Here is a 21,781-nt window from a genome sequence, read left to right as displayed (position 1 = left end):
GGCGGGGTTCAGGCGCCCATTTGTATGTCATGTTTGGGCTCAGAGCGATTTGTGTGCAAGTACAACAAAGACATTTTCGTTAGTGATGGTCTTGATGAAAGATGTGTAAGTAAATACTAAATTGTCCACACTGACTATAGGGTGAATGCTTATAAGCAAAATATACACTAAACCAGAACTATAGAGTTATACCCATTTTTCATATCGATTTCCTTACCCTCATTAGGTTTCTTAATGATTTGGCTGAAATGTTTCACGGCCGAATCCCGACGAGTATGTGGTTGGGCCAGATTTAACGGGAAAAAGTTAAAAACTATATATACTTTTGGTTAAAAAAAAACCATTTAGCCAAATGACGGCTAATGAAAGTGGTGTATTGGGTCGGGCTAGTGCTCAGACTAACGGCCCAGAATAAGGACTTTTCACGTAGAGTTTATAAATCGATCGATGAAAATTAAACGATTTAAATGGTAATCTCAGCCATTGATCCAACCATCCCGTGGAGAATTTAGAACGAGATCAACGATCTACGAGCTCGCACGTGTCTAAGCCGTGTCCCGCTCGCCTTCTGTCCACATACAAACAACCAAGCGGCCCATGTGTTGGCTACAACCAAAATACCCCCTTAATTTGGTTGGGTAGTTGAGTTAGTACATTCTGTTAACTTGTGTTACTTTTTAACCCCTATCTTTCGATTTGGGTCAAAACTATCTAACCTATCATTATTAATGTTATTTTATTTCCGTCAAAAAAAATATATACTCCATAATATATTGAACGTCACTGATTTGGTTTTGTTTCACGGTTTCTATAAAATTCATATATTTACTGAACCAAACCGGTCGATTTATAGATATCCCATGCCAAGCCTCACATTATTTGGTTCGGTTTGAAACCGACTGGATGAGGTTGGTGGATCAGTCGGTTTGGTCCCCCATTTGGACACTCCAAGTAAAAAGCTATAACTAGTTCGGGTTCAAGCTCGGGCTCAGATACGGGGAATCCCCTTCCCCTGTATAGTGAGTGATGTGCCAATTACGTGTCCATTAATGTTAAAGAGTCACAAATCAGTTTTGTTTCCATTCCAATTTTCTTCCTTCCTTTTTTTGTTCAAAAAGTTTTTTTGTTTTCTTCTTTTTGTATTGAGATTGTTCTACAAAATATTTTGGTAACTCTCTATTATATTCATCAAAACTCAACAACCCATTTTTAGATCATACAGTCAAGATAAGAGTAAAGGGTTAGAGAGAGAAATAAAGAAAGATGGGAAGAGTGTTTTGGTCTATTTGTTCTTATTTTTCTCTTATAATTCTTCTTCTAGTAAGTTTTGGAGAAGTGGGTATTAGTCAAAAATTTAGTAGAGATGATTTCCCAAACAATTTTATTTTTGGTTCAGGAAGTTCAGCTTATCAGGTTCTTATAATTTCTTCTTCTTCTTCTTCTATATTTTGTTAACATTGTTTTATTATTATTATTATGATCTTATACTTTCTGATTTTGGAAATAGGTTGAAGGAGCTGCAAATGAAGATGGAAGGACTCCTAGTGTTTGGGACACTTTTGCTCATGCAGGTTTTTTTTCTCTCTCTTCCTCAAATGGGTTTCTTATTGAACCAACTATTTATATGAATTTTCAATGTTTAATTTTTCTTGATATTAGAATTTTGGGGAGATACCCAAACAATGTGAATAGAAGTTGTGTGGAACTGTAATTTTTAGTGAGAAGAAATATTTGAATTTCAGGGAAAATGGTGGACAATAGCAATGGTGACATAGCCATTGATCAATATCACAAGTATAAGGTGTGGAATATTCTTCAACCATTTTATTACCTTCAATAGCTTATTGCTCTTCTATTTTCCAGGAAAACTCAATTAGCGGAGTTGTCGTTTCGCCCATTTGACATGACAATATCCGGCTTGGAAAGAAATGGTTGCCTAAGACTTGAAACACTTCACGATTTCACGATATTGTGATAGGATTATCTTCAAATAGAGTAGGCTACATCTTGATACATTGACATATCCAATAGTATAGCTTATGAGTAGAAAAGTATATTCCAATGAGTAGTTATTAAGTTCATATTACTATAAATTTTGTTCGAACGTAGATAATTCTTGCATGAAAAATTGACACTCAGTCTGGGTTTTCCACTCTAGAAGCTAGGCAACTAGAGAACCCTGATTTTGTTCTTTCTAGTATTTCCTCGACAAGTTTATTACTTCTCATTTGCTATTATTATTCTTATAGGGAGATGTGAAACTCATGGCGGATACTGGCTTAGATGCATATAGATTCTCCATCTCATGGTCACGGCTTATCCCAAGTATGATCTATTATAACTCATTATATTGAATTTTGACTTTTCAAATGAGGAACTTGTGGTGATTATACTTTCTATATAGATGGGAGAGGGCCTGTTAATCCAAAAGGATTACAATACTATAACAACCTCATCAATGAACTTCTCAGCTATGGTAAGATCCAAATCCCACCTCAACTTGTTAGATTCAAGATGGAACTTAAGTTATCTTGATTAGCGAATTCACGATTCAATCTTCTTAACTTTACCCACTTTATGTTTCATTAGGAATTCAAGCACATGTTACACTATTCCACTATGATCTACCTCAAACACTCGAAGATGAATACGGAGGATGGCTGAGTCGAAAGATAGTGTAGTAGTTTCTTAACATCAACTTTGTCATATCGGTGCACTCGAAATATGCCTATTTAGTACTTTGGTACCGTCACTGATTAATGTTATCTTTGTGCCGGATGGTGCAGGAAAGACTTCACAGCATATGCTGAAGTTTGTTTTAGAGAATTTGGGGACAGAGTATCTACTTGGACGACTATAAATGAAGCAAATGTGTTTGTTTTGGGAGGTTATGACATCGGATTTTTCCCTCCCGGTCGGTGTTCTTCACCCTTTGGGTTTAATTGCACTGCTGGCAACTCTGTGACGGAGCCTTATGTTGCTGCTCATAACTGTTTATTAGCTCATGCTTCAGCTGCAAAATTGTACAAGCAAAAATTCCAGGTATTTCAATCATTTATCATACTCGACAATCTACCCACACGAAAAACATATTTTCTACTTCTATGATATTTTTGTGTGCGTACATATATGTATATTATTTTGAGATGAGAGAGATGATAATGCAGGCAAAACAACAAGGACTAATCGGGCTCAACCTGTACTCTAACTGGTTGATTCCTGTAACAAACAGTACTGAAGACGTTGCTGCTACTCAAAGGCTTAACGATTTCTTTATTGGTTGGTGAGTCCCTATTAGAATTAACTTTTGATTAGTTTATCAACATTAGGTTTACTTAGTCTCACTAATTTCAGGTTTGCCGATCCTTTGGTCTTTGGAGACTATCCCGATACAGTAAAGAAGAATGCCGGATCACGGATTCCTTCTTTCGCCCCAGAAGAATCAAAACTAGTTAAGGGCTCATATGACTTCTTTGGAGTAAACTACTATATAACTGCGTATGTCAAAGACAACTCAATAGCCCTTGACATCCCAGAACGAGATGTATTCGGAGACATGGCTGCTCAGTTTATATGTATGTTTTCGTTCTACTCTCATTCACTCGCTCGTTAGTAGGTTCGAGGCTAAAAAGTAATGTTGTTAAGTACATATAGTGTTAGGTAACGGAGTTGAGTCGGTTGAGGGTCTCAGACACTCAACTTTGCTCGTATGAGTCCTAGTCGAGTTAGTCTTTTCTTGTTTAAGAAAGTGAGATTTAAACCCAAACTTCCTAACCCATATTGCAGTTAATGGAGTAAACTCTGATAAAGACCGGACGAGATTAGTTCGCTTTAAGTTTACAAACCAAAATGGGTTGACACAGTTCCCTGTTTATCCGCCGGGTTTGCAAGGAGTACTGGAGTATTTTAAGCAAGTGTACGGGAACCCTCCGTTATATATCCACGAAAACGGTAATTGTGTTTTCCTTTCTATATTATCTTATCGATTTTTCTGCGTAAGTAGCCTTCACCCAAATTGTGATGTAGGTCAAAGAACGTCAAATACGTTGAACGACATAGAAAGGGTGAAATATATTGAGGGCTATATTGGAGGGCTGCTGAATGCAGTGAGGTATATATATTACTGTTTCTTATTCGAGTACGTTTGATGTTGAGAGATGACTGTACGACAGCCCATACAATGTTACAGCTAGAGACATAGCAGACCCAACAGGGTCACGACCTCGACCCATCCTAGGCATTGGCAACACTTTCCGTGCTAATACTGTTTTCGCTTTCTCTTTTTGATTACAGGAACGGATCTAACACAAGAGGGTACTTCACATGGTCATTCTTAGACTCGTTCGAACTACTCGACGGTTACAAAGCATGTTTTGGGCTCTATTCCGTAGACTTCAACGACCCACATTTGAAGAGACAACCTAAGTTATCGGCTCACTGGTACACCAATTTTCTCAAAGGAAGTAGCAAAAACATCAATACCAATTACAGTATCATGCAAGTTGACAACAGTTCCTCTACTAATCAACTTGCAGGGTAGGAACTCGTTTTCCTTTTTTTTTAATCATTTTTGTCTTTTAAGTTTCTTCTATAGAATAAGCTCTACTCATGAATCCTAAAAGACTACGATTATGATTAAAATAAATAAGAAGCGCCTCTGTGATTACTAAAACTCTTAATGGATACTAGAGCTCCATCAACTAGACTACGACAACAACAATAGAAGACGTAGGAACTGCTTTTATACACTTGGATTGAATCACAGTAAGATAGATGATTGTCTTATTAGTCTAATATATATATGGGAATGTTTACTCTGCTTTTTGTTTAATAACAATGTAAGTTTACTCACCGTTGTTAGTTATGCCGTGAATAACCTATGTCTAGTTTCGGACGTGTAGTAAGTGGGAGCAGATACTCTATGATATATAACTACAAGTCAGGAATTTATGCTTCGCTGCAAACATATTTTAACACAAGATCATGGGATCATCTGATCGTTCATTGTCAATATTCTTTTATAAGGAATTTCATGTGGAACACCTAAGAATGCAAAAATATGTCAAATGTTCCATCCGGATCTCCATGGACAATCAAGTCTTCTTGGTTTCTTTCTGATAACGTGTTCTAATACATCTATAGTTTAGGTTCTTGTTACCTCCTTCAAGTTAATAATAGAGCTTTCTTTGTTAACGACAGTCGCATGAGAAGAGAGTGATGTTGTCAAAGTTTTCTTTTTTTTCTTTCCTTCCAGTTCATGATCTGGACGAGTAACACATACATCCTAATACATGTTCCTCAATGCTGATGACATCCCCAAAGAGCGGGGAATTTCTGATTTTGTTTAATAGTTGGCATGCTGAATGGTATAAATCAGTAATGATCCTTTGGCATCCACGGGTTCAAGGACCCACTATGTGATAGTCCCATATCGCTCACCTTCGCTCACGTGCCGAATGGTATAAATCAATAATGATCCTTTGACATCCACGGGTTCAAGGACCCACTATGTGATAGTGCCATATCGCTCGCGAAAGTGTCCGCAACCTGAGATTTAGGTGCACGCTCAAGCTTGGTAAGTGTCGAGGCCTTTTGGGGGGGCTCGTGGAGCCTTCGCCAAGAACAAAGCCCCATACCTGTATGAGGTGTCTAAAGCGGGGACAATACCGACAACTCCTAGGATTTTAGGGCGCTATAGAACCCTATTTGATAATCTGAATTAACAGTAACAAGAACTGCAGAAAATAAAACATTGTTAGGCATTTTATTAGGTCTTTTTAACACAGTTCATTTAAAGAAAAAATTTAGTGATTATCTCCCTCCATTTGTATCAATGGCCACAATATAAAGGAAAACCCTACTTGACAGAGCACAAAGTCTATCTTCAATTGAAATATAAATGACTATATATGTTCCTCTTATATATATCCATAAAGGCCAACAAATATCAATGAGCCAAGTTCATCGCACAGATTACCATGCGACTCAAATGGAAGATAGTTTTCAGTTTTAGGGTTCAAGTCACACAGCGACGATGTCGACAATATAAGATCTGCCAGAAATCTACAGACTCAGTTCCTCACACATAAACAACTAAGTTTTATCATTTGAAGAGGTTTTGCTTCAAATGAAGGGATGCAATACCCTCCCAGAAGGATGATGAACTTGCTGGTAATGAGAGTTATCGGGTCGACTTTGTGACGATATCCTCCCCGATCCATAACCATGCCAATGACTAGTAGTTCTACTGCCGGATTCTGACCCACTGGAAGACTGATTTAATGGACCCCGCCAACTAGATTCTCTCTCTACTGGGATCAAAGGGAAGGGAGGAAACCGATCATGTTCCCATGCATAGAAGCGAGTCTGTTGAGGGTTCTCTGTTTCTTGGATATTTCCACTAGATGCACCTGTTTGGGGATAGAGAAAGTACCCGTTGGTGTGATCAGAGGATGAAACAACTTGACCTACTGGAGCAGCTAAACTCCTCTGATCACTAGATCGCCTGGGAGCTACAGGAGCTCGTACACCAGTTGAATTGGGCCGTTGTTGTTGATGATATGCATGAACACCTTGGATCATCCGTTCATAGGCCCGAGAGTTGCTGCTTGGGTAAGGTGGAACCATTGACGCGAGAACAGAGCTTCCTGCTCTTGAACCAGACCTGGATAGGTGAGGGGATTAGTTTATTGCAAAATTAACAGCTTTTAAGAGGCAATATAGCAATTCATCGTCAATTACCGAAAATGAAGTTTTATGCTCCTAAACCAGTCTATTAGTATACCTACACTGCTATTGTGTCCGATCTAGATGTCCGACCTGCACGCGAACACTGGCTGGCTAGCAATCAGACAGTTCAGTTCCCTCTTTTTTTTGTGCATATCTCAACTCTCAAGGAGGTAGTAACTCAGCACAAAAAGCTGTTGGATCAGTTTTAGTCCCAGATCAGGCATCTGGTTTGGGCACAATATACCTTTCCTTAGAATACAGCATGTCCTCAAATTTAATAGCTAATAAAGCAGAAGTATTGAGTTTGTTGGAAATCAAAGCTTACCCATAGCCGAGAAGAACTGGATGAACAAAAGAACTGGATCGGCTTTGACCCTCCGGAGCTCCCCTACTAGATCTTACTGATGCTGATGGAACCAGAGCCTGGCCAGCGGTGTTAACCAGGCTGCTAATTGGAGACAAGGAAGGAGGCGAATGATGGTCCCAACTGGGATAACGGAGATCAACAGCTGAAAAATGATGGTAAGTTAGAACGTCATTGAGTCCTAATTGGCCATTTGATTATGACTGAAGGAAGTTAAAGCCATCTGAAAAAACTCACTGGAGTTTGAAGATGAGTGAAATTGGTTGAAGTAGGGAAAATAGGGGCATGAATGAGCCACTGATGATGCATGATCACCAAAGATAGCTTGGTGCCCTAGTAACCCATGATCTGTAGTGAAGGAAAATAGGAACACACATTACAATTGTATTAAGTAATCCTACATAGAAGCTGAAATTAAAGCAGATAAATACAACTACTAAACAAGAACTCACATGCATTTGGTGGTGAATCCCCTCCCCTGAAAAGATTTGAAACGGTTAGGTATAAGATTTTTTATACGAAAAAATTTGTAAGTTGTAAGAGCATACCAAGTGATAATGGGCAGAAAGGCAATGAGTGAGACTCTAGGTTTTTCTGCCCTCACATTCAGGGACAAAGAATGTCACAAGGTTTGCAAATGCAATTAGAAAGACTGAAGAGCTTAAAGAAAATTTCCAAATAAGAAAAACAAAAACACAAGGATCCGTAGCTCAAGGAATTGAAAGATCGTGCTTACTCGAATGAGGATGGGACCCTGGTCAATCCACTAAATGGGCACCACTGAACTCCAAATGACTGAGAAAAGAAGGTACAAGAGATCATTAAATTTCGAAAATAGATATTGTTGTATGAAAACGGCAGGATGCAACTCACATATACTAATGGAACAAGGTTTATAGCACCACAACTAGCACATAATAGCAAGGATATCATTGGCAATAGTTCAACCCAAACACTCGTACACCCACAAGCCAGGAACATAATGAACAAATGGTTACGATTTAAATAAGAAATAACAAAGGACAGATTTCAAAAATGCAATGGTGCTTCAGATGGTGATAGAAATCTTTAAACAAACTATAAATAGTGGATCAAGCCCTGTTCACCGGATTATATGGTATGTAGATACAAAAAGATAACAAAAAAAGAAATTAAAATAAAATTGTTTAACTATCCTTTAAGTATTAACAGTAAAAATTTCGAACTGTTAAGAATTTGCTTATCAGAATACTTGGTGCTCGTTCAATAAAAGATCTAATATGCATATTATTGTTCCTATGCTAATCATTTGTAGAATAACCCCCACATTATCTGCCTACAACAAATTGTGTCTTAAATATTTTCACTTGCAGAATACATGGTTCAGTATTCAACGCTTAATCAGACACCTAGCCTTTTTTTTGGTGCTCTTCCTCTACATCTTTTTAGACAAGGCACACCCAATTATGATCCTAAAATGATGTCCCCAGGAAAAGATCCCAGGATCTCAACACATGCCTTTTTGAAATTAAACCATATCCAGACTCAGTCGTCCCTAAAATGTTAGGAAAGAAATTTGATCCTATAGGTACCATATGCCTTCTTTTTTCACAATACGTACTTACTCACATTCTCAATCATCTAACAGAAACTTGATTGCTGGTTAGGTACCTAATATACAGATTCAAAACTGTTAAACAACAAACACGATTGTTGTACGACCCATTAGTATGTTTAACATTAACTTCTGCATAGACTGCGTTTACTATATAATAATATATACAGCTTAAATGCATACAATTTTCAAAATCTAAACTACATATGATTCCATGATATCAAGCTACTCGAATTCTCAATGCACAACCCTCATGTACCTGATAACCCATGTGATCCGAACTTACACTAGCGCAATATGGGTTTCTAATATCATCCAAAATTTAACTAAAGCAATAAGTTAACTAACAAACTATACTGCAACAGAATGACCAATGTCAGACTCTTTAGATTCATTGTGACATCATAATTTGTAGCACCACCTTTCTATAGTACGAAAATAATTTCATCTGTCCCATGTATTCATCTCTCCTTAACAGTCAAATATTAGAAAATAATGAAATTGAAAACAGCAAAAAGAAAAACAAGAAAACAGATTTCCTTTTTACCACTTCAGTGTAATTTAGATCATAAAGTTCCTCGTCTTGAGCATAATCTTCCACGTTGAATTCGGAACATGAACGGTAACCATTTGAGAAAAGCCATTGACCTTTCTCCACTTTTCTACAATTTGGGCACTGCATTGTTCCCTTTGAATTGAATGCTGATCCAATGCAATCTACGGAAAAAAAAAAGGTCAAGGTACAAATTTATGATAAGCATAGAGCAATTACCCATGAACATTGAACAATGATTAGTCCAAAAATATTTAAGTTCTCAAGAGAGTAGTTTAACATTTCAAAAATGGCAACATAACGACAGGCGCGGAAGATTCTCGGTGAGGATTACAAGTCTGCAAACAATACATGCTCATAGACAAAAATTATCGCTCGGAATAGCAATTTGACCCATTGAGCTAAGACAGCAAGAAATCCTTACTTCTTTAACTCTGTTCAATCAAAACAGATCTGAATTCCCCCCCACGGGGAATTTTCGGTGATAAGTAATTAAGCACTGGTTTCATTCAAGGCCCTAGTAAATCTTAACTTCATTATTAAGGAGGCAAACATCAAAGAACTTAAATAACAAACATGCAAATATTATTAATATTATCAACCCACATAGGAATTTCTCTTGTTCATCTAAAATTCCCAAATCTAGGTTAAAAATCAAAATCAAAAGAACAATAGGCACACAAGTAAGTATAAACAAACAGCTTTTAACTCACCGAGGTGAAATTCATGCCCACATGAAAGCTTAGCACTAGATCTCTCCCCATTGTCAGAGACGACCTCAAAACAAATCGAGCACTGAATCAACGAAGCATCAGAAGATTTCCCACCACCACCATCGTCTTCAAATGTATTAGGATCTCTTGATCCCATACTTTCCAAATCAAAACCCTAACTGATCAATTCTCACCTTTCTTTGCCCAAATCATGATCAACAAACACTTCAATAAACTCAAAATTCCTCAAATTCGACAATTAAAACAATAATTTTATAATTTAGGAAGAAACACTGAATAGCGATTGAAGGTTTACTATTACGGTTGTGGGAGAAATCGTTCTCTTTTTTTTGGATTTTCTCTCTCTCTCTTAAGAATTTACCCCTCTCTCTCACTAGGACTCGGTCCGAGAGTTGATTAGAAATGAAACTAGTCAATTTTGGTGTCCCCAAGTCTCAAACGAATAGAAAATACGAATAAAATATGACCAAGGGTTACAATTTTATTACATTATCATATCTTTTGGATTTCTCTCATCAAAAAAAAAAAAATCTTTTGGATTTCCTATTACATGATGATATCATTCCGTTTTGGTCCATTAGTTACCAAGTGGCCAATAGTTTTGACATGAATTTTAAATTCTGAAGGTTTCACGTTCGATTTTCAGAGGAGGTGGAATCGTAATCACTTTCTAAAAAAAATATATATCGTCCGTACTACTGTCCATCAGTTTTGGGTGTAGAAATTTATACCTTTAAGCTCTTGTCTTACGGATAAAATCAGGTAAGAAAATTGATTTTCTTCCTAATGCAACTCATATTGCTACATGAATACCATTGAAGAAACCTCACACCTAGGTTTTAAATCTCAAGTCATCTTTGGAGGAACTTCCGCGGAATGAAGATGAAGTGTAGGTCTGCTCAATTTGGGAGGGAGAGTTAATCTTGGAACTTCAAAAGACACTCAAATTATATTGCAAACGGCCCTCCTTTTGGGCATATAAAAAGCGTCGCCTCAGGTACCTTTAGATGCTCCCCTTAAATGATGGGTGTATGTACGTACCCCTTTAAGCATCAAACTAAGGTGCTGTTTGTTTTTTTTTTCAAGTCTGAATCTGAATTGGCTGAATCTGAATTGGCTGAACTGAATTGGCTGAATCTGAATTAGTTGAATCATTTTCCGAGTTGGATGTTTGTTTTTATAGATCTGAATTCTTATGTCTGAATTAAGAAATTGACGTAAATACCCCTGTTTCATATCTTTTACAAACAAAACCCAATTTTTATTTACCCCTTATCCCACGCCCAAATAAAAGGAAAATAAAAGGAAGAAATATAGAAACCCTAATTCCTCTCATCTCTCCCTCTTTCTCCATCTCTGAAAAGGAAAATCCTAGGTTCCTCCCTCCCTGTTTCTCCATGAATGGAAAACCCTAGTAAAGTTCCCTCTCTCTACTGTCTATCTCTCTAACAATAGGAATGCAAATCTCTCAGTCGCGCTCTCTGCAGATCGATGAAGGGTTTTATATCGGATTTTAGTTTCTCTTTTTTGATCTTCAACTAATCCGATCTGAGATTTCATCCATCACTAGTCGGTTTAGTTTGATTTGTTTCTGGATGGGGGTGGTGGTTGCCTGGTTTCGGTGGTGGTAGTGGTGGTTTCCTTGTTTCTGTGATTGTGGTTGCCTGACTTTGATGGTGGTGGTGGTTGCCTGATTTTGGTGGTGGTGGTGGTTTCCTTGTTTCTGTGATTGTGGTTGCCTGACTTTGGTGGTGGTGGTGGTTGCCTGATTTTGGTGGTGGTGGTGGTTGCCTGATTTTGGTGGTGGTGGTGGTTGCCTGGTTTTAATGGTGGTGGTGATGGTAGTTACCTGATTTTGGTGGTGGGAGAAAATTTCTAATTGAAGGGGGCATAAATGTCTTTTTACATATTTCAGATTTGGAGACTTGATTTCAGACTTGTTTAGAAGTCTGAAAAATGTGGAGGTATATTTCAGCCAATTCAGACGTAGACTCCATTCAGCCATAATTCAGATCTTACGAGATAAAAATAACAAACATCTGAAATCTGAATTGAATGTCAATTCAGATTTCAGATCTGAAAAATATAAAAAACAAACAGCACCTAACTCTCATTAAGCTTTGATTAAGTCAGAAGATGGGTGTACGTAACCCTTTAAGCATCTAACTAACTCTCATTAACCTTTGATTAAGTCAGAAGATGGGTGTACGTAACCCTTTAAGTTCGGGAAATGTAATAAAAAACATATATCTTCCTCCATTATTATATGGACTGTAAATACTAGAAATAATCTTTTAATATTATTTTACAAAGAGAAGCTTAGACTCATATTCAGACCTCAAGAAAACAAACAACACCTACACCAAAAACTAATAATTTTTCGAAAAAAATGTGCCACATTTGCTAAAGTAATTGACACCGAAACCACAAATCAGTCTTTACAGAGAAATCAACAACTAGGGGCAATACGAAAAACAGAAATGTGACAAACCAAATCCTTAAAGAAAAAGATGAAATAGAACATACAAAATTCAACAGTCAAAAATCACCTTGATCTTAGAAAAAAAAATTGTGAGTACATAAAAAACATCAGACTGAGACACCCTCAAAGTTAACTCCATCATATCACCAGCAATAGAAAACTGCAGTACTGATGACATAAATTGCCCAAAACCTGCTCACATATTATGGTCTAGATATACAAGCACAACTGTTTCAGACAGTACCGGTAAGGCCCGTGCCATGTTTTTGCTGACAAGGCAAACTATTGCTGACAGGGAAAATGATTGTTCAAATGTCAGCTCCTCGCCTCTGCCCGCCGGCTAAATTATCTACACCTATGAATTGAATTTCATAAACAATTCATTCAGCTTTCAATCTAAGAATCTCCTTGGTTGTTCTACGTCGGAAATATGGCATGTGTTCCTGCAAAAGGTGGAGAAGATATGACTTAGGTTCAACTACGTTATATCCCTCTATTCCGCAAAACATAACGGGCCCTGAGTTGTCTTTACAGATACTATTGAGACCACAATAAAGTACTACTGTGGTATTATAAATGTCACTTTCTTTTCTCCGGATCGATTAAATTTGGTTACCATTAAGAAAAAAGTGTTTCTTTCGCTCAGTAACAGTTACTGAGGTGGCACTTTGTGAACCGCAGATTCAAAACACTGGGGTCAGGCATGGAAAGGTGAACAATAAATATATGTAATTTTGAGGAGTGTCGCATCATAATGCCATTGACATATTAGGGTAAGCAGAATTCCCAGAAAGAAAAAGCCTACCAACAAAGGCATTTGATTTATAGCAGAAAGTGACTTGCCTGATGAAAACAGAGCCCTAGTCCTCTGCTGTAAAAGTCAGCGTATTTGATCATGAACATGCCACAATCCCATCTGTTGAACAAATTTCCAAGTAAGCCGAGAGTATAATTTATATCTGCTATATTACAGTATGATTCAACCTAACTATCAGAGATATAACTGGGTTTCGCGTAAGATTTTTCAAAATAATCAAACACAATATTGTCTTCTGCTGAAAAAGAAGTTGCTCCTGTCATTTTCAGGCAAGAAAATGACATATAGGGGTTAGACTATAGCATACATACCCATTTTGTTGTTCAGGAAGGTCTTCAACGTATTCATGTTCCCAAGAATTAACGTCGATATCTTTTGCACTCTTATCCTTCACTTCCTCCATGAAATACCTAGCCTGCCGAACACAAAAAAGAAGAACGCTGAGTCTTATTTAGGCATGAATAGTATGAAATATACTTAAACGATCAATAGAAGTTTATGCGGTTCTGCCCAATAGAAAGCACAAATTTATTATACTTGTATAACCGATGTTTCAAAATATTTCTAGTTAAAAATCACGAAAACTCGAGAATAAGCTTATTCTCGTCACGCCAAAACTAATTGTGCTTTAAAGGGCAAGCTTTTCAAGATCTTTGGGGGTAGAATTAGCTGATGCAGCATATTAGATATTCAGAGATTTGTGACAACCACGAAAAACCGACCAGAATTCTTTTTAATGAACAACATACCAGAACTTTCAGAACTTTGGTATCCACGCCTCTAAGTGAATCAAGGTACTGGAACTTCTCCTCTTTTTTATTGATGACCGCTAAGCACCAGTGTATTTCTTTATGAATGGGGACGAAAATCTGCACGGATAATAAGGTAGTCACTCTAAAAATGAATCCTGTGTCAAGATAGCTAGTTGCATAATCAGAGTAAGAGGAATTAAGTGAGGAAAGCACTACCTTATCACATTCAATAAGTCCATATCCTAACTTCCTCTGAGTAGTCCATCTCTTCACAGCTTTGTAATCATAACCAGTCTTTCCACTAGCCAACTGTACCGAAGTCCAAAATGGAAAAGCACACGATGAGTCAAACACATAAGGAAACAAGTCAGTGGTGTAATCCCATACTCAAGAGCATATGAATCAAGGAATGAAATGTTTCGGTGGAAATTTGGGTCGGTCCAAAAGTGGAAACGTTTCGGTCTGTGGGGAAATTTTACAAAGGGCCAATTTGTAATAAACTGTTAATTAAAACAGTTAGATTTGGGGCTAAATTGAATTGTTTAATGAAAATAACACCCACAAAATAGTCATCTGTTAGTTTAGGGGCTAAAATGAAAGAACGCAGTAAAATCAGGGGGTTAAATTGAAAAAAATTAACTTCTGAACAGTTATAGTAGGGGTTAGATATTGAAGACGTAAAAACAAACTATACATCAAACTTGATGTACCTGCATAGTAACAACAGAAGGTCTCTCCCTAATAAACCCTAATTTCTCAGATAAAACTACGTCAAGTTCAGAGAAACCGACGCATCCTCCTCTCTCTCTAGATTTTCTTTCAAATTAGGGAATACGTCTCTTAAATAAAACTCACTTTCAAATCAGTCAAGAATGGAGAAGAAATCTGAAGAAATCTATTGAAGATATGTAACAGAGAAATCTCTTGAATAATCCGAGGCGAAGGTATGATTCAATGATCAAATTAGGAAAGATATCTCTTGAATTATCCACCATTGTTTCGAATCTTTCGAATATATTGAAATTTCATGCAGATTTCAACCGAAATCTGACACGACATTTATGTGCCAGATTTCGTGTCGGTAATGTGAAATCGCCCGAAATTTTTCGAAATTTGCTAAGATATAAACAATCAAAAATTAAAATAGTAGGAAAAACTAGAGATGAGAATAAGGAAAATACATGCTACACGGCTAACAAATGCAATGGCAGACGGCATCAATTATTACAAAAGAGAGTAAAAACACTACCTTCTTGTAGAAGAATGTGTTGAAGAAATGGCATTTCAAGAACTTTTTGGGCTCTCGCCTCTCCCTCTCCTTGAGTAATTCAAGATAGACATTTATCACCTAGAAAAGCAAAAAAAAATGATGCACATCAAGAAGAAAATAAACAACGAGCGAGACTAACAATCCAAAGTCTCATTCCATTTAGTAGAAACTGAACAAGAAAGGTCCTAGTGAATGCAAGTTACGATGCTCAAGTAACAAACTGCTTTGCTTCAAGAAGGGGGTTACTTGGGCACATAAGGTGTAAGGTTACCTGGTGACTTCGGGTAGCTGGTTTGTTGTCTACAGGAAGGATGTGACATGTATGAGAAGAAATGCTCTTAGAAATTGCTTCATGTGGCAAAAAAGTCCCCACAACTTAAAGTGGGGAGAAATGCCTTCTTAAACAATTAAATCAGCGCACTCCTCTACCAATATGGCACTTAATTTGCTAGGTTGAAATTTCAACAAGTTCTAGGTTTGAAAATAGTGATACTTAGATTTATTGGCTAAAGGGTAGTTGGCTGAAACAACAGGGTAAACCCATAAGCATGAGGATGAGCTAGAGAATGTCCTAACCTAGTGCCACCTAATCACCAAATTTGCAATCGAGAAGATTCTCTCATGGCTTTTTTTCCACCTTAAGCTATTTAACAAGGATCCTATATTGGCATCCAAGATCTTAATGACATAATAGGGAATAGTTAATCATGTCCGTGAGCTTTATAATGTATGACAACGATAAACACAGAACTCACCTCATCATTCAGCCAGGCACCCGGTGTCAAGCATTGCAACATTTCTCCTGTAATGTCAATACTCGAATTCTGATGTGAGACTAAGACTTTGCGCCTGCACAAGTAAATACCAAGTAAGAATTGTTAATCCACAATCATACTACTCAAAAATAGAAGGTAATAAATATAAATTTAATTAACCTTTTTGAATGTGAAATTGCGTTATCAATCTCAGCTTCTTCCTCCTCTGTTAGAGGTGCAAATAGTTCTCCAGGTACCTCCAGGGGTTTCTTTGAAGGCCTTGAGAAGAAAGACAACTTTTTAGTCAATAATCCAATTTCAAAGTTTAAGAAACCCAATTTCGAATTCCGTCTCTCAGCTGATTCATAGAGTCTTTTGTGAGGAAGAACAATCATATCCTTAACTGAAAGAGTTTCCAACATTTTCTCTGTTTCATCCAATTTTGGTTTCTGATCAGGCGAATCAAAAATCAAAGAAGAAGATGCACCAATGTTATAATCATCGAATTTCGAATATTTTTCCTGCAAATACTTATCCCCACTGGTCTCAAGTGATCTATGCTCAGAAATCCCTGACCTTCCTTCCACTTCTATCATCTCATCATCATCCAATATTTGTAGTTCCTCCACACTAGAATCATCAGAAATTACATCTTTCTCACTCTCACTTTCCTCCTCAACCACCTCTTTGTTCTTCCTTGAATCCCGTATACCTTCAAAAGCCAAGCTTTTCGCCTCTTCTAACCGACGAAACAGAAAATTCCCCATTTCATCTGATGAACGATTTTCTCTAACTAGATTTGATGAGATTGAAAACCTAGAATTTCGACAAGGTGCATGAACTTCTCTCTGAAAACGCTTAGTAGGTTCAGGATAACGAAGAACCCTAGAAACTGTATTTTGTTGAACAACAGAAATTACAGGCTTTTCCGGACTAATTTGGGTACATGAAACCCTAGGTTTCTTCGAGACTTGAGATTCAATTCCACAACTAGGAATAGGAGATGAAAATGGAGAATTCAAGCTTAAGAAATCATTACCACGCTTACGATTGATAGTTAAGGCACCCATGCTAAATCTTCAAAAGTTGTTCTGATTAGCCGGCAAACCCTAAAAAATAATCCCATCTAAGGTCTACCATTCCATTAAAAAGCAAACAATTGGAGAAGAGAAGGTTAGGTTGTACAGGAAACCCAAAGGAAGTTACGAATTGGAATAAGAAATTAGGGCAAAAAAAATCGAAGAGAAATCTATTAAAACCCACAAACGAATTTAATTGCGAAAACCCTAGAATTGTGAGATTTTTGTAATGAGAGGATTTCACAGATATAATTCTCCCACGGAAAGAAATAAATCTGAACTTTGTCAAGTGTAAACGTGAGAATATGCGATTTGGGCCGTAAGGCCCATGAAATTCATGGACCTTAAAGGGTGGCCGATCGATAAAGGTGGGAATCAGTCGGGTATGAGCGTCCAACAAAAGCTTCAGTCAAAGGGACTTTCCAACAAACGGCAAGTCTTCTTTCTCAAACTTAATCGATATGCACAAAGAAAGCTAAATGGCTTCCCAAGCTGGAAAATTGAAGCAATACTGGAAGCTCGGATATCTAGCAACCAAAATATACAATTTCAACCTAGAATGGTGCCTCTGCTAGAAGTACCGTTTCAGCTGGTAAACGTATGTACTTAAGTGGCCAACCATGTTTATGTAATTCATCTAAATATGCTCTTGAAATCATTAAATCAAGCTACCAACTCATGGAACAACCAAGCAACACATTTAAAATAGATCGTCGATTCCGAAAAAAACTAAAGAGCATTTCAGGAAAAACACATAATGAGGTGAAAACCATTGTGAACACCACATGAGTTGCATCAAGGACATCCTTCTATTTATCTAAGAAACTACGAACCATACCTCATCTGGAACTCGAAGATACTTAATTGTATTCCCGCGAATATAGCATTCAGGCATCCTCCAAAACCTATCCCCATCCTATACGCAAAACTTTCAATCAACTTCGAGAAAACTTAATTACAACATAGAGAAAACGGGTTGGATAGCAAAATTACTTTCGACGTGCAGATAACTTCACGTAAATGAATGTTCATCCAAGTATCACAATTCACCAAATGCCCATTATAGGTTTCACCATTCTTCAGCTCCACCAACTACACAACACAAACAGTATAAGACTAAAAGATAAAAGCTTATGCATAAACAAATCTAACTGAGTATAAACAAAACCCTTACCATAGGATGCCCTTGGGCAGTCTTTAGTAAAGAAAGGGGAAGCTATACCAAAAATCAAGATATTGGCAAAAAAAATTAGACTTTATTCAACCACATTAGAAAACAATAACCAAAAAACCCTAACCCTAAAAGATCAAATCAAACAAGTAACTAACGTACCATCTTTGTAAATCTTTGAAAAATCAAAACTTCTAGTACTACAATCTGCACTTAAGTCAACAAATACGTTAAATGAACTTGATATGGGATCGGAGAACAAACCCAGGATAGTTTGTAATTGAAAAGAAAAAGGGATAAATCTGAGAGATGAACTGTTATTAAAAATTGACGAACCTCGTCGGGATCGTTTTTTTTCTGGAGAGATCGAGCGCGGTTTCTCTCTCTAGAGCGAACTGACTATGTGGGAGTCAAAGGGACCGAGGGAGTAAGGTGTTTACCACCCGCTAAATGACAGAGAACAAAAACAATACAGAGATACCCTAGACATATATTCTATGTGGCTTACCGTGATTTGTTGTCTACTGAATAGAATCATCAAAAACACGAATCACAACAAGTCACATGGGATGTGTTTTTTTTATCAAACTCCCAAAAAAAATTAACGGTCAAACTTATCCTTCCCATAATCAATTGAGTTGTTTTACAATAATAGATTTGTCGAACTGCTCGAGGGATGAGCTGACGAATGAAAGAATAACCCCCGTGAAACGGAGGCTAAAAAGCTGAAAGCACACTTTCGTTCAGCTGGCCTTAATTTGAAGGCTTCAATGTTGTCGTGGAAAGCTTCCCCTTTATTCATGGTGTCAGGCTTATCAGCCTATTTTGAAGTCTTCAGATGCCTTAATTTTGGCATCTACGGAGGTTTTAGAAAGAAATATCTCACTCTTCTTTATCGGCAACTCTACCACTATGATTTTTTTTAATTGACAGCCACCCTGTTGACGAATTCCGTATGCAAGAGGGATAAAATGTAAAAGGGGTGGTTGGGGGGTGATGAAGATTGATAATTTAAATATTGGTCACCAGTTGACTATGTCATAAGTGAATAAAATACTAAAAACTAACGGGTCAACCAGTATCAAGTCACTAAATATGTGAATTCGAAAAGCTCTACCACTTAAGGCATAACTCAGGGGTCGCCACGAGTACCCTAAGCGCTTGAATCTTGCTCTGGCTCTAAATATATCTATGTTTGTCGTTTGCTTTAGATTTTGGACAAGTGAGGGAGTTTTCCGGAAGTGGGGTCTGTACCTTAATTCTGAATCATAGAAGTAGAAGCATGTCTTGTACTTTCCTAACCTAAGTTCGAATGGGATCCAAGATACAAGACAAAAAGTATCTCAATAATTTGGAAGTCAATAATCTTTTGAGAAGAAAGTTTCCTTATGAAGTCTACAAGATCAACAGTAAGATCTATCTAAAATAGGCGGGGTAGTGGATCGAGACTTTCACAGACTTTCATAGACAAATTGTCCCGTAGACATTTCAAGACATTTCGGATGACTTATTATAGACAACATGTGTTCATAGACATTTTCAAGACATTGAGAGTTTGTAGACAAAATGTCTTTATAGACATTTCAAGACATTTGATCCATAAACAAAATGTCCTGGGGACATTTTAAGATCTTGAGTCCATTGACAAAATGTGTAATGCATATTATATTTGTGCTAATCAAAAATATATTTTTCGACTTTTGTAGACATCTGTGAATATTTGTGGACATTGATGGATATTTAGTAGACATTTATTATTTTAATATTATTATTGTTTAATCATATGAAATAATATATTTATACTAACATTTCAAAAATATATTTTTCGACTTTCGTGGACATCTGTGAATATTTGTGGACATTGATGGACATTTGGTAGATATTTATTTTTTTAATATTATTATTATTATTGTTTAATCACATGAAATAATATGTTTATACTAACATTTCAAAAATATATTTTTCGATTTTCGTAGACATCTGTGAATATTTGTGGACATTGATGGACATTTGGTAGATATTTATTATTTTAATATTATTATATTGTTTAATCACATGAAATAATATGTTTATACTAACATTTCAAAAATATATTTTTCGACTTTCGTGGACATCTGTGAATATTTGTGGACATTGATGGACATTTGGTAGACATTTATTATTTGAATATTATTATTATTGTTTAATCACATGAAATAATATATTTATACTAACATTTCAAAAATATATTTTTCGACTTTCGTGGACATCTGTGAATATTTGTGGACATTGATGGACATTTGGTAGACATTTATTATTTTAATATTATTATTATTGGTTAATCACATGATGGACTTCAAATGTCTCTTGTTTTTTGAAAGACATTTTGGCTTCCAAATTTGTCCCAAATCCTTCACAAATCCATCAAACTATGAAGTCCACCAAAGTATGAGACATTTTGGAAGACAAATCGAATGCCTCGGACTTTCATAGACTCTCAAATGTCTGGATTTGAATGCCTCAGACTTTCGTGGACTCTCAAATGTCTGGATTTGAATGCCTCAGACTTTCGTAGACTCTTAAATGTCTGGATTTGAATGCCTCGGACTTTCGCGGACTCTCAAATGTCCGCGAAAGTCCCAATCCAATACCCCCCCCCCCCCCCAAGAGTATCCACGAACGAGCAAATGTATCTAACTACGACCGCTAAATAGCAGTTTCATCATAAGCTGGTGGATCATCACGACCTCGCCACAACCACTTATTACCGTCGACTAAACGAGCTTACATAAAACAACAAGTCTTAAACGAAGCAATGAATCAAACGAAGGTTTAATCCCTAACTTGGACTTTCAACTCTATTTTTTAACTGCAAGAATCTTTTATTGATTTGAGCGTCAGAGAGGTTTGCGAGTTCTTTGCATGTTTCACCCTCAGACGACAAGGAACAGTCTGAGATTAGAAGTAGTGACCTCTTTTATCATGAATGATAACCTAAAACTATTTGCAGACACCATCAATGATGAAAATAATATTGCAAAAATTAAAAAGCATGGGGTTATCTCAAATAAATCTTATGGTCGTGTTTGATTTAAGTTTATTGTTCCTTTGTCTTTAAGTTTTATCTTTAGACGTCATTACATTTTAGGCAACATAGATGCATCATGAATAAGTACATAAATTGAATAAACCATATAACTACCAATATCAAAAGATACTTTGGGATTTTTTAGAATCTATGCACATCAAACTGACAAAGTAGTTGTTGGTTTTTTTTTTTTTTTGAGAAATCGAATGCGATCAACGTTAGTCGTTAAAAGCATTGATACATCGAGACGATGTCATAAGCACAATAACTGTTGAAATACTACCGAGTCTGAAGTCCGACGAAAAAATGGTCTATAGTCTGACGAATGAAATGACCTAAAGCCTACATAAACTACTTTATTTATACCCAAGTTCAATATTCCTGGATTTGTACTTCAATGGGATCGAACCTGGG

At 36.8% G+C, this 21,781-nt stretch overlaps 3 protein-coding genes across 3 annotated transcripts; 1 reads left to right on the top strand and 2 right to left on the bottom strand.

The window, feature by feature from the left end:
• Positions 1 to 905: 905 nt before the first annotated feature.
• Positions 906 to 4,851, top strand: LOC147559460 (beta-glucosidase 11-like). Its single transcript, XM_086661352.1, has 12 exons — positions 906 to 1,413; positions 1,508 to 1,571; positions 1,743 to 1,801; positions 2,250 to 2,325; positions 2,405 to 2,476; positions 2,590 to 2,677; positions 2,787 to 3,042; positions 3,168 to 3,283; positions 3,355 to 3,575; positions 3,787 to 3,951; positions 4,027 to 4,111; positions 4,294 to 4,851. The coding sequence occupies exons 1-12, from the start codon at positions 1,264 to 1,266 to the stop codon at positions 4,538 to 4,540; spliced, it is 1,599 nt and encodes a 532-aa protein (XP_086517478.1). The 5' UTR covers positions 906 to 1,263; the 3' UTR covers positions 4,541 to 4,851.
• Positions 4,852 to 5,861: 1,010 nt separating this feature from the next.
• Positions 5,862 to 10,462, bottom strand: LOC147559459 (E3 ubiquitin-protein ligase IPI1-like). Its single transcript, XM_086661356.1, has 7 exons — positions 9,954 to 10,462; positions 9,235 to 9,404; positions 7,830 to 7,888; positions 7,546 to 7,571; positions 7,331 to 7,441; positions 7,055 to 7,238; positions 5,862 to 6,664 (listed from the first exon to the last, which is right to left on the bottom strand). Exons 1-7 carry the CDS (start codon positions 10,108 to 10,110, stop codon positions 6,124 to 6,126), a joined length of 1,248 nt encoding a protein of 415 aa, XP_086517482.1. The 5' UTR covers positions 10,111 to 10,462; the 3' UTR covers positions 5,862 to 6,123.
• A 1,995-nt stretch (positions 10,463 to 12,457) lies between these two features.
• Positions 12,458 to 17,618, bottom strand: LOC147559458 (ubiquitin-like-specific protease ESD4). The gene is made up of 8 exons (XM_086661367.1): positions 16,231 to 17,618; positions 16,051 to 16,144; positions 15,275 to 15,373; positions 14,242 to 14,334; positions 14,023 to 14,142; positions 13,585 to 13,688; positions 13,300 to 13,372; positions 12,458 to 12,899 (listed from the first exon to the last, which is right to left on the bottom strand). The coding sequence occupies exons 1-8, from the start codon at positions 17,118 to 17,120 to the stop codon at positions 12,837 to 12,839; spliced, it is 1,536 nt and encodes a 511-aa protein (XP_086517493.1). The 5' UTR covers positions 17,121 to 17,618; the 3' UTR covers positions 12,458 to 12,836.
• Between the last annotated feature and the right edge of the window lie 4,163 nt (positions 17,619 to 21,781).

Source organism: Eschscholzia californica, unplaced genomic scaffold (assembly GCF_041429995.1).
Source record: "Eschscholzia californica isolate CP2 unplaced genomic scaffold, dmEscCali1.0.p SCAF_2, whole genome shotgun sequence".
Classification (NCBI taxonomy): Eukaryota; Viridiplantae; Streptophyta; class Magnoliopsida; order Ranunculales; family Papaveraceae; genus Eschscholzia; species Eschscholzia californica.
Note: the sequence above shows the minus strand (reverse complement) of the source record. Positions and strands in the feature narration are given on the sequence as shown.